At 35.9% G+C, this 17,390-nt stretch overlaps 1 protein-coding gene across 8 annotated transcripts in view; it reads right to left on the reverse strand.

The window, feature by feature from the left end:
• ALPK1 (alpha kinase 1) overlaps window positions 1-17,390 on the reverse strand; it is a 151,141-nt gene that overhangs the window by 61,077 nt on the left and 72,674 nt on the right. For 5 of the 8 annotated variants that reach the window (XM_079154630.1, XM_079154625.1, XM_079154628.1 and 2 more), the window contains one exon: window positions 3,903-4,133. In XM_079154630.1, the coding sequence (XP_079010756.1) occupies window positions 3,903-4,023 (121 nt within the window). In that variant the 5' untranslated portion in view covers window positions 4,024-4,133. The remainder of the gene's footprint in view (window positions 1-3,902; window positions 4,134-17,390) is intronic. The other 3 variants (XM_079154631.1, XM_079154629.1, XM_079154632.1) reach the window with 1 other exon arrangement.

Raw genomic sequence — 17,390 nt, forward strand, 5'->3', positions numbered from 1 at the left:
GCACAGAATCACCCAAGTCTGAAATCCAGGAGTCAGTCTAGACATTTTGCTTTCTCTGTCTCCCTGAATCTAATTGGTTGTCAAATCTTGTCATTTCTAAAACTCATTTTCTCCTCTTCCTTTTCAATAACTTTTGCTTGAATTACTGTTTCTAATTTCATTCCAAATTCCTTATTTTTCTGTATTTTTATTGGTGCATTATAATTATACATAATGGTGGGATTTGTTGCCACATATTCATATATGCATATGATATAACAATATCACTCTCCAGTATTTCCCCTTTCTCTCCCCTCTTCCCTCCTACTGATTATTTTCTTCTTCTCTATTGATCTTCCTTGGAGTTTCATGAGATTACTTCCCACCTGCTACTTTTCATTTCCATTTTCCTCTCTAGCTTCCACATAAAAGAGAAAATACATGACCCTAACTTCTCTGAGTTTGACTTATTTCACTTAACATAATGTTTCCAAGTTCCATCCATTTTCCTGCAAATGAAATAATCTCATTCTTCTTTATGTCTGACTAAAATACCACTGTGTATATATACACCACATTTTCTTATTCATTCTTCCACTGATGAACACCTAGGTTGGTTTCATAGTTTGTCTATTGTGAATTGTGCTGCTATAAGCATGGGTATGCATGTGTCACTATAGTAGAATGACTTTAATTCTTTAGAATAAATACCAAGGAGTGGTATAGCTTGATCATATGGTTGTTCCATTTCTTGTCTTTTGAGGAACTTGCATACTGATGTCCATAATGGTTGTACTAATTTTCAATGCCACCAAGAGTGTAAAAATATTCCCTTTTCTCCACATCCTCTCTGGTCCATCTTCTTTATTGTTGATTTCCTCTTTTTATCCTAAAAGCAAGATGGATCAGGCCATCGTCCTGTATAAAATTCTTTAATTCTTGAGTTTTGTACATCCTGTTCTGACTGTATTCCCCTCACTCAATGTCTTGATGATCAAATTCAAACCCACCACCTTCAGTCTTCAATGCAAAAGTTGCCACTTCTCAGCCTGCATGACCTCACAGAGAACTTAAAAGGATACCTCTGAGCTTTTAGATTCACAGGTGCTTGCTCCTTTCAGACTTCCTCCTCCTCTGTACCTACATCTGTCTGTCTCACTGGGCTGGGAGCTTCCTGCAAATAGATATCATGTCTTATGTCTCATCCCTTTTGTAAATCACACCATGATGGGTCAAAGACCATCACGGTTAAAAGATATGGTTACTCTTGTGTCTACATGAGACACGCTGAATAGAGCAAAAGAGATATGACAGAGAGAACAAAAACCCAAAGAAGAGAAGGAAGAAAATCTAACTCTGCCTTCATTCTTGATGCCTTTTTTGTGAACTTGCAATGGAGGCAAAGGTAAGGAAGTCTCCTGTCAGGAAAGGACTGCTTGGCATTGAAGGAATATCATATAGGCCACACCAGTGAATGACCTGCACTGATTTCCAGGAATGACTTATAAGTATCACTCTAAAACCTCCCCACCACCCCTAATTCAGCAGTCCAGGACTCCTGAGCATCTACTCTGCAATACTGTGTAACAGCAACTCCCATAATGAAAGTGGAACCCTAGGATCTGGGACCTATGTGGTTACAGTCTGCTGGCAAAGCTGACTCTTACTGACACTGACAGAAGCGCAACTTCTGAAAATGTTTCCAATATATGTGTAGAGCAAACTTCTTCAAGGGTATTAAGATGACAGTTCAGTCTTGTTTGCTTAGAAGGGTCCTGTGTGGTCCTAGGGTACTTATCAATAGTGCCCCGTTTGGTCTCCAAAGTGTCCCAGTTAATATTTAAATATTAGACACTGTGATGAACATAAGTTGCCATGTAACAGCAGCAATGCAAGTTCTGGGTTCACAAATCTTCATCATACTCTGGACTGAGTAGTTTAATCTTTTCAAATTTCTTCATCAAAATGGAGAAGGCTTTTTCTCACGTTTGCCTCCTTCTCTCCGTCTCTTCCCTACAGGTCATGCCAGACCATGAGCAGCCCAGTGGAACACACTGAAAGAAAAGATGCCTCTCAAATACATTTTAAAAAGATATCTCTTTGGACTTCAGTTTCTGCTCCATCTGAGGGAGACGGATGTGGTTGAGAGGTGGAAGGGAAAAGCACAAAAACCACTGTTTGTGTTTCATAGTCCAGCGGCTCGCCCTGCCGCCATAAGTGACCCTGTACTAATGCCTTTCTCTCGGGGGCACAGGCGCTGACGACATCGGTGGTGGCAGGACCCGCCTGCTGGAGATACTCCGAAACCACCTGCCAGGCGAAGGGCGCCGCTTTCTGTCCGCGTGTGATCAACCGCCTGCTCTGCGGTGGAGCGCGCAGCTCTGCCGCCCGGGTGGGGTGGGATGGGGTGGGGCGGGCGGCGATCCTTGGTGGCTTTGCCTGGGAGGATTCCTCCCCATCGCTTCACCGGATCCAGCCATCACCAGACTGTCAGCTCCAGAGCCAGCATCGCCGCCTCTACCTCTGCGATCGCTTACCTCCCCACGCAGCTTACCTGAAGGGCCGTGTCTAATTTAGTGATTTTACAGCCGTGATTTGCCTTATCTGGAACTAAACTGATTATTTCTCCCATTCTGTGACACTTGGGAAGAAAATGCTACCCGATCGGGGGGCTCACAGTCTTTACTAGGGAAAACACAAAGCTTAAAGGAATTTGGGTTGAGAACACAGAGTGAGATGTAGTAAGCGGTCAAGAGGAAAACCTGAGTAGAAGCCCCTGGACACAACGCACTGCCCTCGGGGAGAACTAGGACCAGCGACAGAGCATGTTCAGTAGATGCCCGGGAACCTACTATTCCTGACAAGGGGCTGACATCCAAAAACATCGGTGATCTCAAGCTAAGCACAGGCAACCAGCAAGCAGATCACATGTTGGAGCGCCTGGCTATTAAAAAAAAAAAAAAAAAAAAAAAAAAAAGAAAGAAAAAAAGAAAATCCATAAACTGTTCCATAGTCTCCTTAAAGTGTCCCTGTAAAATGTGGTGGTACACAAGAAAGTGATGAAATAAAGCTCTCGGAACCTTTCTCCATTATGTAATGAACAACAAAAGAGACCGGGAGCATTGCATTTCACTTGGGAATCTTATTTTTCTGTGAAATAGCAAAACACTAAAAAACACAAAAACATTAAAAGTTCATCATAACATAATTATAGAAATGGAGGGAAATTTATTCAAATGATAAAATAGAAACCTAAATACGGAGGGTTGCTGTTCCACAGTGGGTCAAAGAAGAAATAAGAATTGTTTTAACTTTCTAGACTTCGTGATTGAAACTTCCCAAATGATGACTTATCTACAAAGATGAAGAAACAAACTACAAAATGAGCCCAAAGTCAAAATCTTAAATCCTGAGCATGATATAATGCAATTGGTATTTCTTGAGATGAGTGGGTTTATTTCACAATGTATTGGTGACCAAGAAAAGAGAGATTGGGCTGGTGAGATGACATATTTATGGAAACTGCAGAAGTCTATGGAAATTGATGAAGCACAAAATCCTTGTTTGAAAAAAAGTATGTGCCACCATTCAGAAGTTGCTTCAATTTTTTAATAATTGAAATTTACGTGCACCAGCCAACTTGGACCCTTTGTTCTTCTTGAACTAAACTGTTTCTTGTAGCCTCGTGTTTACTGAAGCCTAAAATTAGAACTGACAGCAATTCACTGGGACAAAGTGGGCTTCCTCCCCTGCCTGTCCGCCTGTAGCCCACATCCCATTCATGCCCTAGAAATCCACTCATCTCTCGGTGGTCATCTGCCAAGAGAAGAAAAATAGGGCAGAGATGAGAACGTGTCATTCAGGCAGGGGAGAGGGGAGTGAACCTGCTGGCTCACCCCTGGTGCCTCCCATCAGAACCTCACCTCTGCACCGCTGGTCCTCCCTCTTGTCCTCCTCTGACACATCTGGCGCCTCCAACAAGAGCTGGTCCAGCACTTGCTTGCACTCTTGCAGTAGTGCAGCTACAGCTTTTTGATTATTCATGATGATTACCCTCCTGGACGATGAATTGAGTGTCCCTGGGTCTATGGTGATCAATTACCTAGGAGAAGACATCGATTCTCAATAAAGGAGCCCCTTGAAGGCTGAGGTACCTGGTGAACAAAAGAGAGAGAAAGATGATTAACTGAAGTATCATCAATTATCTGTAAGACTCAAGCAGGGAGGGATAATAGGGCAAATGCATGAAAATACATGGCAGCCCCTGAGGACGTTATTAGGGAAGTGTGTGAAATGACTGCAGGGTCTAGTCTAGATTGGCAGCACCTCAGAGGCATCGAGTGCAGAAGGGAGAGAGTCCTGGTGCAGACCCCGGTTACCCACAGTGATGTCAGTGGAATCACATGGGGGCCAAATGAAATGAATGTATGCCATGATTTATGTATCTTCTGCTTTCTTCATGTGTGTCAGTGCCTCTGGATCCCAGTGGCACTACACTTTCTGCCTTTCTGGAAGTCTACAGGAAGCACCTGGATAACAGTTCTTATATTCACACCCAAGCATGTGGTAATATGAAGTTTACCACCCATAACCCACTACTTACTTTCTCTGTGCAGCCTTCTTTAAGCTAGCATGATATAATTGGCACCGACATAGGCAATGACAAATGTCAAATTTAAAGCTCTTTACTGTCAGGCACACTGCCAAGTGAAATAAAAAAAGTGATATCCCAGAAATCCCAGTTTCCTAGAACTATCATACAGAAGTAGATCTATCATATAGATGGAAGAATCTACTTATGTTGTCATGTAACATATTAACATTTGAGAGATTTCTCATGTAAATACGAGTGTAGTGCAGTTCACTATTGCAGTCACAGTAATTTTGAGACCAAAATAACTTATCAAACATACAAAAATTCTTGGCAAAAAATAGAAAAAAATTATTTGATTAATAAATCTTTTTCATTTTCATTAAAGTAGTACCTTGTAAACAGAACAAAGGAAATGATTCTCTCCCTGACTTTCCTAGAATTGGTAGTGGAGCTTCTGTCTGGTTTAGATACTCTTATAGTGCACATATAATGGAATTATCAAAGTAAGAGAATCTGAAAAAGAAAACAGTCATAGATACCTGGATGGTTTCAGTCCCTCTGTTTCTGAGTTGACTCTTGTACTGAAGTAAAAATTGAAAATATACAGGCCTTGAATTGTTGTGTTGGAGTTGGGGTTAAAAGTGCTCTATTACCCAATGGCCTCAGTTTTAAAGCATTTATAAACACTTTACTGCTAAAGTAAAGCTTTAGGTTATCACAGTCTTGCCTTATTAAAAATAATCATGTATTTGTTGATGAACACAAGCAGAGTTCTTGAATATAAAATTCTTGTTACCTTAAAGAGCTTTCACACAAGTAAGGTTGTGAGGAACTAGTTACTGAAAGGATTTAAGCATAAGTATAAATTTTATCTCTCTTCTGTATAGGGTGTTTTGGAAAGTATTCTTGCATGAATTGAGTTGTTGGACCGAATGGTTTCCAATGACCCTTTTAACTTAAATGTCTGTAAGTCACAATGTTTTGTGCTGTAATCTGGTCATTAGCCTGCCTAGTTATAAGAAGAACCAAGCAGAACGAGCAGGTCAGAATTTTATCCTTTTACTACTGTTGCAAAGAATACAGGAGATCATGTCCATTCCTTCTGAGTACTACAGTTACCAAGAAGAGAGTTTATTAGTGGTCTAGAGTGGGCAAGCGGCCATGTAATAATAATGTTCCATTCTCACCATTCCTTGGAGAGGATAGAGACTGGCTAAATGAGAAGTCACTATGGAGACTGAGAATTGCATACGGTTGAGAAAGTTAAGAACAAACTTTCTTGGCATGTGCTGCAGGTGAGTTGTGCACTTACTTTTCTTCAAGTCTTAAAACAAGAAGAGGACTCTTTTTTAGGACTTCATATACAAAGAGAGATGAAATAAAGGAATATGAAGGGCTGGTTTGTGTATCAAAAAATAAAACTGCATTATAATATAATTTCAGCAGCACATCATCCCTTTGTCTAAAGGCTTACAGTAAAGTTTTACTCGTCCTGTATCATTTTCTTAGAGTAGAAAGCAGTCTTTTGTCAGACCCACGGAAGCAGGGAACAGAGAGGGGCCTCCTGAGGGTTGAGGGATGGTGGGATTGGGGAGATGTTGGCCAAAGGATACACATTTTCATTAGGTAGGAGAAATAAGTTCAAAAGATCGATATAATACAGCATGGTGATGATAGTTAATGACAATATATTGTATACTTGAAAACTAAGAAGATATTTTAAGTGTTTTGACCACAAAAATAATGTATGTGTATATATACAAACAAGCATAATGTTGAACACAGGAAACATGATTTTAATTTGTCAATTAAAAACAAAATTAGGGCTGGGGAGATAGCTCAGCTGGTAGAGTGCTTGCCTTGCAAGCACAAGGCCCTGAGTTCAATCCCCAGTACTGAAAGAAAAAAAAAAAATCAGTCCAAAAACAAAATTAACTATAATTATATGGACAGATTACATTTTAATTGTTGTGTTTGTATAAATGGTTTAAGTAGGGACAGTATATAGTAATGAAAAGAGGACCTAGAAAAAGGAAACCAATGGTAACAATGGTGCTCAACAGTTTGTTGAGTAATTCCACTTCATACTCTACCATTAAACTGCAAGTCCCATGAAAGTCAATTCTGAGATTTACTTTTCTCATCTGTTTTTCCCACGGGGAGATGGTTTGAGCAATTTTTAAGATGCTTCTTGCTCTTCATATACTCAGTCACAATACAGATAGATTATTGATTGCTGAAGAATTTCAGCTATTTATTGAAAATCCCTAGCTTTTTTGAAGAGTTCTACTTCACTTTATGTATTTATTCATTTGCTATACAAGGGATGAATCCAGGGCCTTATGTGTGCTAGGCAAATGTTCTACCACTGAGTTATGTCCCCAACCCAATCCATTCTAGTTCTTTTGAGAACTCTTAAATACAGTATCTTTATGTATATTTTTCTCTGTGGTTTAGAAACACTGACTTGAATTTTAGAGACTGATTATTAAATAAATATACTCCTTTGCTCCTGTTTCCTCACTTGAAACCCCCACTCTTGAAGCATAGCATCATAAATCTCTTCCTTTTGTCCAAGTGCTGTGAAAGAGGGATAAAGATATGTGGTTCCATAGGGCAAACCACAGGACTTGACCTAATTATTTGAATAAAGCTAGGGCAGGTCAGGGGAGGCTTCCCTGAGGATGTAATGCCTGAGTTACATTCTGAAAGAGGAATAGGGCTTAATGAAGTTAAAAACAGTGGGGAATGACCCTTACAGAGAAGGCAAAATAGAGGGAATAGAAAAGGAATGTGTTGGTTAGACTAGAGTTAAAAGGAGGAAGTTGATTGGAGTCTGGGCCTGGAGAGGTATGTAAGGGGCATGCAGGCACGTGTGCACCAGGTAAGGAATTTTGTCTTGACACTAAGAATGATAGTTAATTTCTGGTAGTGGTAAGACTGTGACCAGATTTGCATTTGGAAAAGATCACTTTGTCTTGGCTGCAGTGTGTATTGGTGGACGGGTGAGTAGGAGAAGGTAACTGCAGGCAGATCAGATGGGTAGTTATTATAATAATCCAGGTGAGAGCTGTGAGGACTTTGGACCAGACTGATAGTATTAGAAATGGAGAAAAAATGAACTTTTCTAATAGCTGTTTAGGGAGCAAGGGAAGTATCGATGTTGGATGCTGCATGAGACGTTAAAAATGAGTCTTAGGTTTTCTGCCTCACTGGAGTTCAAAAGCAAATGGATAATGTTAATGTTGAGAGAGGGGAACAGAGAAGAGATAGTCTGGTAAAAGACAGAAATCCATTTTCTATTTTAAATTTCTATATTTTTAGGTAGTGAGGAAGATAAATCACAATATCCACAGTAAGCAAACATATTTTAACCAAGAATACATTTCTAAAAAAGGAAGAAGAACTTACTAAGATAATGTTTAGTATTTATGACTTTCCAAAATGTACTGAAGATATTCCTTATACTTTTCAAAAATTATAGCTTTCTCCCTTTTCCCCATAGAATTCAGGGGAGTTAATAGGAAGAAAATAGTGTAACATGAGAAACACTTTGGAATCTGACCATCTGTCCAGACTTGTATGGTTCATTGTTAGGCATAACAGGCTGGAGCCCAGGACACTTTCCTTCAGGCAATGGTCCTGCTGGAAATTTTGATCAATTTCATTTATAAAAGAATCATTTTCAATTTCAACACAAAACAATTTTTGCTCCTCTGAACTGTGGCATTTTTGTGAGCTGTTCATTGTTCCTAAAATCAAATAATAAAATCAAAGTTTCCCAGTAATTTTTGTAAACTATGGATTATTTTTTTCTATTTTAACACATCCCTGTATATGTTTTTCATAAAAGTCACACAGAAACGGGCCAGAGAAAGCAATCAAGCAGTCCAATAACTCTAGAAAAACACAAAATACTCAAGAAAGTTATCATACACTCTAAGGCATATGTGCAGATGCATTGCTGAATATTCATGTGTTCCTACATTCTGTGGTTAGTTTTGACCTATGCATTCTTCAGTTCCATTGGTGACTTAGAGTTTAGTTGAGTGGCTGAGTATAGGATAGCTGACAAATGAGCCATCATGAAAAAGAAGCAAAGTAGTAAGCAAGCATAAAGAAGCATAAGATATGGACTGTCCTGTCAAGGAGTTTATAATTTGAGGGTATGTTAGTTTTTTTATAACTATAATAAAATGTTTTGGTTAATTAACTTGTACAGAGAAAGGATTTATTTGGATTCACAATTTTTCAGGTTCCAGGTCATAACAGGTTGACCCCCGTGCTTTGGGCCTGTGGTCAGGCAGCCCATCATGGCAGGGTACATGCAGAGCAAAAATGCTCACCTCATTGCCAGGAAGCAAGAGAAAGAGAGGAAAGAGGAGGCAGTCCCACAGTCCCTGTCACAAGCACACCCCAAATGACCTAAAAACCTCCCATTAGACCCCACCTTAAAGTTTCCAGTGCCTTCCAATAACACCACCTTGAGGACCAAGCCTTTAACACCTGGGCCTTTAGGGAACATTCAGGGTCCAAACTATAGCAGAGGGGTAAGACACAAATGTATTTAAAAATTAACTACATAAGGCATATCACACATGATTATATTCCAAAGGCTCAATTTAAATTGTCTGTGTTAGAATTCAATTAAATGTTGGTTAAATTCTCAAGTAAGTACACAGAACCTATGTAATTCATACGTATTATGAATAAGTATTTTAAAACTACTTTTTCATCTACATTCAAAATCACTTATTAAATTTTTTTCTATGAAGAAATAAATTCAGGTCTCCAAAGCCACAAAGTTTACAGAAACCTTTGATGACAATTAATTTAAAATAAATTATTTAAAAATGATCCTGGCTTAGTAGTGTTCTCAGGCAACTTATAGATTTAAACATCATAATTTCTAAAGGAATCTGACTATAATCCAAGGTTCAAAGAATACCAATAAAATAACATCAAGAAATATGAGTTCTTGGTCAAATCTCACAAAATACATATGGTAAAAAAAAAAAAAAAGATGAGTAAAAGGAGAAACCATAGATAGTAAAATCAGACCCACAAAAACTTCAGATGATCTCAGCTGTAAAGAATGACTTTATGACATTTGCTGGTAAATGAAAGGATTTGTAGACTATTGTGCTAAGTAAAATAAGTCAATTCCCCCCAAAACAAAGTTGAATGTTCTCTCTGATATGTGGAAGCTAAACCACAACAAGGGGCAGGGAGAAGAATAGAAGTTCAGTGGATTAGACAAAAGGGAATGAAGGGAAGGGAGAGGGGGACAGGAATAGGAAAGACAGTGGAATGAATCTGACATAACTTTCCTATGCATACATATATATATATATATATATATATGAATATACCACAGTGAATCTCAACATTGTGTACATCCACAAGACTGGGATCCTAATTGGAATAAGATATATTCCATGCTTGTATAAATATATTAAAATAGATTCTACCGGTTCTACTATCATGTATAACTAAAAAGAACAAATTTAAAAAAATTTAAAAACTTTAGATAATCAGCAGATACAGACTACAAAACAGGTGTGTTTAATATTCTTAAAGAACTAAACAATTGTGTTGAAAATATGAGCAAAGAGTTACAAACTATAAAGAAAGCATAGTAAACTGAATGAGAATCAGAATTTATAGAAATGAAAATGCAATAATTGAAAAATTAAATTCAATCAGTGGATAGATTTGATAAAATATTAACTCTCACTTTAAAGATAGACTTTTTGAACTGTATGATATATTAGAACATATCACATAGAATTTAACAGAAAAAGACAAAGGCACCAAAAATATAAAATGAAGATTAAAAAACAGGAAATTATTTTTATAAAAGATCTAACATAGGACTCAGAGTCCCAGATGGGAATAAGAGGGGAAGATATAAGAAATATTTGGATAAATAGTGACAAAGAGCTTTCACAATCGGAGAATGAAATAATGGAAAAGGCCATGTATGTCTCTTAAACAGGACAATAAATAAATGAAAATCCCTACCTAGAAATACATTGAAACTAGGAAATACAAGACATGGAGAAGACCTTGAAAGCAGCTGGATAAAAAGGATTAGCATCAAAGAAATGCAATGAGTTTGTAACTGATGACCTAAAAGGAGCAGCAGAAGCAAAAACAAAAACAAAAACAAAAACAAAACAAATCAACAAAAAAAACCCCAAAAACAAAACAAAACAAAACAAAACAAAAAAACCAGAAACAAACAAACAACATCAACACCAACAAAAACAGTAGAAGAGTATCTTCAATAACACTGGGGGAAAATACCCTGAAACAAAAGAATACTTTGAAAGAAATATCAACTGATCCTCATTAAATAAATCTCTAAAATATGTACTTTAGATAGATAGAAGGAAAATGATCATAGAGGTCTTGGAATTCAAGGAAAAATAAAAAGCAATAGAAATAGTAGATTGGTTAAATCTAAACAAATATAGAGTATATAAAGCTACTAGAGCAATATATTGAAGATATATCTGCACTACTATGTACATTGTAGCATTCACAACAACCAAAATATGCAATCAACCTACAGTTCCACGGATGAATGGCTAAAGAAAATATGGTATATGTATATACATATAAGGGGCTGGGGAGATAGCTCAGTCGGTAGAGTGCTTGCCTTGTAAGCACAAGGCCCTGGGTTTGATTCCCAGTACCCAAAAAAAAAAAAAAAAAAAAAACACTTCTACATATAAAAACACAGACACAATGGGATCATATTTAGCTTTGAAACAAAGAAGGAAATTCCATCATTTATGACAATACAGATGAAGTTTGAGGACATTACATTAAATGAAATTATCCAGATGCAGAGAGACAAATAGTGCGTGATTTCCCTTGTATGTGAAAGCTAATCAATGTGGAACTCATAGAAGCAGTGAGAAGAATGGTGGGTACCAGGGGTTGGTGGGTGAGCGGAGTTTGAGCAGATGTTGGCCAAAGGTTACATAATTTTATTTGGGTGGAAGGAATGAACTCAAGAGATCTACTGTACAACATGGTGACTATAGTTCGTAACATTGTGTTTTAAACTCAAAAATTGCTAAGGAAATTTTAAGTGTTCTCACCACAGAAAAATAGGTATGTAAGGTAATGTGTGTGTTAATTATCTTGACTTAGCCAATGTATACATATTTCAAAACTTCATGTTGTACCTCAGGCCCAGAGCAGTGGAGTTGGTGATCACAGACTGAGACTTTTGAAACTGTGATCCCCCAAAAAACTTTTCTTCCCCTAAGTTATTCTGGTCAGAAACAAACAAAACAACATCAACAACAACAAAAATGGTGGGAAAACTGAATAACAGCAAGGAAAAACTGTGGATGAATTTTCTGTTCCGTTTTAATGTATTGGCATAAAAGGTGTTTTGACTGTGAAATACAAGAATAAGGAACAGGAACCCTAGAAGCTAGAAGCAAATCAAAATCATAACATGAATGTTAATGACACTATCAACCTGTTAGAGTGATCCAGTACACATTATGTTACCTCATCCCAGAAATGTTTTTGGAAGCCAGAGCTAGTGAGACTCTCTGTGTAGGGACAGAGGCAAAGTAAGTCCCAAAGACACACAGCAGTAGTCATGGAGACAACGTCCACAACCTGTTCTCCAAGCAAAAAAATTCTGGTTAGAATTCATTGATGGTGGCCAAATTGTTTTTCTGTCCCCTGGATGAGTTCTCCATATGCATGTATTGTGTGACTGGAGGACTGAGCAAGATTGAAAGGAGAGGTGGCTATGTAAACTGTGTGCCAGATTGGATTTGTGCTTCTAAGGGTATGTTGCAAATTGAGTCCAAGCCCACAGGAAATTATTTCTGAATAAATAGCATATGAAAAATTAATTAATTTTATGTCTTAGTTTACATTTAATTTTGTTATTTGAGCATAATATCACTGGAAATATAATTTGCAGTCTCAAATTTTATAATAATAAATAAATGAATCTTTAAAAATTAATCTCAAATAAATATATCTTGGGGGGTTGGAAGCCACAAAAATAGCCATGTTGTACACTGCAAATATATGCAATTTTTATTTGCAATTTTAAAAATAACTAATAAACCAAAAAACAAAAAAATGCACATACAACCGCAAAGTGCAAATAAGTCATGAGGAAAGTGATTGAAGTTAAAGTGTCCTCAAAGATCTTTAAGTTGATCAGGTAGAGGGGAGATATTAATTTACAGTATGATTAGATTTTTAAGATCATCCTTTAAAATTGAGATAAAGCATGTAACTTTGAAACTAGTAAAAGAAAAAAATGAAAAGAAACAAATATTCCAAAAGAGAGCAATATAAAAAAGAAAAAATAATAGACAAGGAAGAGTCAGGATATAAAGAGAAAAATAAAATGGTGGGACTAACTTTAAATATATCAATATTTCCAATAAATTTTAAACAAAATAAATTATACACTTAAAAGATAAAAAAACTACATAAAGTTTGCCAGCATATAAGAATATAGAAAGGATTCAGAAAGAATACATAAAAGAGACATTAGAAAATAACAGTTAAAAGAAAGAGAATGTAGCTATATTACTATTAGACAAAATAGGCTTTAAGGCAAAAAGTTTTACTAGAGATAAAAAGATCATCATGATACAAGATTCAGTTTCACAGGAAGGTACAGCATTTCTAACCTAGTATACATCTGGTAGTATAACTTCAATTTATGGGAGGCAAAAATTGAAAAATCATGAGCTGGGTATGTGGTTCAGTTAAGAGTGTTTGCCTAGCATGCACAAAGCCCTGATCAACAGTACTGCAAAACAGCAAAAAACAAAACAAAAACACAAGCCAGACGGAGGTGGGAGGGTCACTTGAGCCCAGGAGTTCAGGGCAGCTGGACAACATAATGAGAATCCCACCTCAAAAACCAGTCATATAAAAATACACAAATATATAATCATAGTGGGAGATAAAATACATTTCTCTTAGAAACTAATATACAAAACAGACCAAAAAAAAGTTCAGTAATGACTTAATTGATTTGATCATCACAAGTAACAAACTTGATCCTAATAGGTGTTTATAAAATAATATTCCCAACAATTGAAGAATATACATTATTTTCAAGCATACCTGGGAGATTTATAAGTTTAATGTCTTCTTTAATATAAAGCAAATCTCAACAAATTCCAAAGAATTGGTCTCATACAGGTGGCACTGAATGACCAAAAAACCATTAAGTTGATAATAACAAAAAAGCGACTGAAAAATCCCCTCCATATACATGGAAATTTAGAAATATATTCCAAAATAACTTGTGGACCAAGGAGTAATCAATGGAAATTAGAAAATATTATATCATAATGATATGGACTACCATCAAATGTATAGAATCAGTTAAAGTGAAATGTAGGAAGTTTACAGCATAAATTCTAGCAATAGAAATCAAGAATGATGGTAAGATAAGTTCACATGACAAAAGTAAGAAAATGAAAGAAGAATAAACTAAAACAAAGTAGAAGAAAAGAAATAGAGCAGAAATGACTGAAATAAAAGCCCAATACTTAATAAGATGATCAACAAAATATTAACTCTTTCAAAATAGCAATGAACTCAGTAAACTGCTGGCAAACTTGATCTAGAGATAGAGAACAAATAAATAGGAGTGAAAATTTGGGAACAGGACATTACAGAGATTTTTTGTAATTCAATGAGAGGATATTAGAAACACTGGATATCCATAAACTTGAAAACTTCAATAAAATAAGCAAATTCTATAAAATATAACATAAAAGAAATCAGAAAGAAATAGGAAACTCATCTGGTTCTATAATCTTAAAGAAATTTAATCAAGGGCTGGGGTAGTAGTTCAGTGGCAGAATGCTTGCCTAACCTGTGTGAAGCACTGGGTTTGATGTCCAGCACCACATAAAAATAAATAAATAAATAAATAAATAAATAAATAAATAAATAAATAAATAAAATAAAGGTATTGTGTCCATCCACAACTAAAAGTATTTTTTAAAAGAAAAAAAATATATGTTTTTTTTTGCTTGAGCAACAAATTTTTATCAATCATTCAATAAGCCAAAACTCTAATTTTAGACAAAATGTTAGGCAGCAAATGGCTAGGAATGTAATATAGTAAAAATAAACCATTTGCAATGGCATAAAATATGTAAGGTATAATAAAATCATTATATATATATATATATATATACATATATTCACACACACACACACACCTAGGGAGAGAGAGTACCTAATAATTAAATTTAATAATAAGTGTGTAAGACTTTTAGGGAGAAAATTATAAAACAATTAAAAGATGTTAATTTTTAAAAAAATTTTTTCTGTGCTGGAAATTGAACCCTGGGCCTTGTACATACCGTGGGTAAATGTTGCTCTATCACTGAGCTCTGTTCCCAGGCTTTAAGGACATTTAAGATAACCTAAATATATGAGGATATATTTCATGTTTTTGGCCTGAAAACACAGTATTATTATGATATTAATTTTTTCCAAATTAATCTGAAACTTTAATACAACTCTAATCAAAATTTCAATTGGTGTGTGTGCATGTGTGTGTGTGTGTGTGTTCATGTGTAACCTAGCAAGCTGGTTCAAAAATTCATATGGAAAAATAAAGTTCAACAGTAATACAAGCACATCATACAAAAAGTAACAGAAGGAAAGGAGATTTGTTATGTTTTGGATCAGAAATGTCCTCCAAAGACTTGTATGTTGAAGGCTTGGTTCCTAAGGCAGCAAAGTTCAGATATGGGGCTTTAGGGAAGTAATTGAATTCTGAGGGTCTTATCTCATAAGAGGATTAATCCACTGATTTCTGAATGGACAGGTGGTTCATGGTTACAGGATTTAGGTAACTGGGTTCATTCCCCTGGGGACTAAATATTCTCTCTGGTCCCTTCCTCTCTCCTATTTCCCTTTGCTTCTTGACTGTCATGAACTGAGCAGCTTCCTCTGCCATGCCCTTCTGCCATGATAGTCTGCCTTACCTCAGGTCCAAAGCAAGGAAGTAAGCCAGACTATGGACTGAAACCTCTGAAACCATAAGCCAAAATAAATCTTTCCTCCTTTAAGTTGTGTTAGGTATTTTAGTCACTGTGATGAAAAGCTCACTAACACAAGAATGTTACACTAAGAGAAAATAGTTAATATAAATTATATTAAATTATACAAAAGTCATTGGCACTGACATGATCAACCTTATGAATAAGATCATGAGTCCAACAAGAGACCCACATGTACATGGAAACTTGATTTTTTTAAATAGCACTCAATATATGGCATTGAGCTAATTGGTTAGTTTTAAAAAATAAGTTCTCAAGACTTAAAGATGAAAGATAAAATGGTACAACTTCTCAAAGAGATCACTAAAAAAATAATATTATTATCTTCTTTGGTCAGAATTCCTTAAATTTGGTATAATTGTTTAAAACTTTAGCAGAAAAGGGTAAATTGTAAGGGAAACAACTGATATATTTAATTAATTAAAATAGACTAACTTTTGATTTGTACAATACCATAAAGCATTTGAAAAGACAAATCACAAAATGGAAAAAAGTATTTTTAACTTTGGTAACTGACAATTTCTGTCCAGAATATGTAGAGAATTCTTGTAAGTCAATAAGAAAAAGACCAACCACATGGTAGGAAAAAAAATGTGCAAAAGACTTGAATAGACACTTAACAAAAGAGGAAACAGGAATGACTAATAGAATAGGACAAGTGTCCAACTTCATTCATAATCCAGAAATAAAAGTTACTACCACAGTGAAAAATCAACTTACACCTACTTGATTGGAAAAAAAATTAATTGCATAATAACAACTGTCAAAGAATAGTTGATGTTGCTTATTCTCATCCACCACTATTGATACCCACATTTTGGAATTATTCAGTACAATCAAATATGCACACTATGACCCAGGGTCCAGTTTTAGGGGTATACTCCAGTTTTGAGGAACTCTCAGATATTTTCCAAGGGAATATTTATATATGTATGTTCATATGGACACCATTTGTAATTGCAAGCAACAAAAGGAAACAACTCAAATGTCTACAGGCGACAGAGTGGATTAGAAAATTCGTCCACTGGAATAGCATAAGCAAATGAATGAATGAATTACAGTTACACATAACAGCATGGGTGATCTTAGAGATAATAAAAAGTCACAGATGAATTATAATGCATGAAATTCGCAAACTGACAGTTAAACAGTGCCTTGTTACAGGGTCCAAATATATATGGTAAACTAACAAAGGAAAGGAATCATTGCATGCATGTATAGAATTATCACATACATTTGTATAACTAAAAATAATAAAAATTTTTTAAGAAAGAAAGGTAAAGGAATGATAAACTAGAAATTCAGAACCATGGATTTTTTGGAAAGGAGGAGGAAGAAGATGGGAAGGAGATGTGCATTAACTTCATTCTTTTACTTAAACTGATTGATTTATGGGTGGTCTTTATGTTCCACATATATTACATCTAGCATATATTTTTTAGCATACATTTTTGATATTTATTTGACATTTAATTTAAAAATCAAAAGAAATAAGATTGGAACTCAAGCCAGGAGTATTGGAGAGATTATCTATTACTGCCCTTAGGGTTGGAACCAGCAACTCCATTGAAAGACGGTAAGAGATACAGCCTTGCAGAGCAAAGAGTAGCACTTCCTTTGGGAATTCTCGAGGGGGTAGGATTTGAAATAGCTGGAGGGAGAAGTGAGGAACAATTCTGAAACAGGGAAAGACATGAACAGAGATTGAGGTGGAGATTCTCATCTCG

Source organism: Sciurus vulgaris (genome assembly GCF_902686455.1).
Source record: "Sciurus vulgaris genome assembly, chromosome: 9".
Taxonomy (NCBI): domain Eukaryota; kingdom Metazoa; phylum Chordata; class Mammalia; order Rodentia; family Sciuridae; genus Sciurus; species Sciurus vulgaris.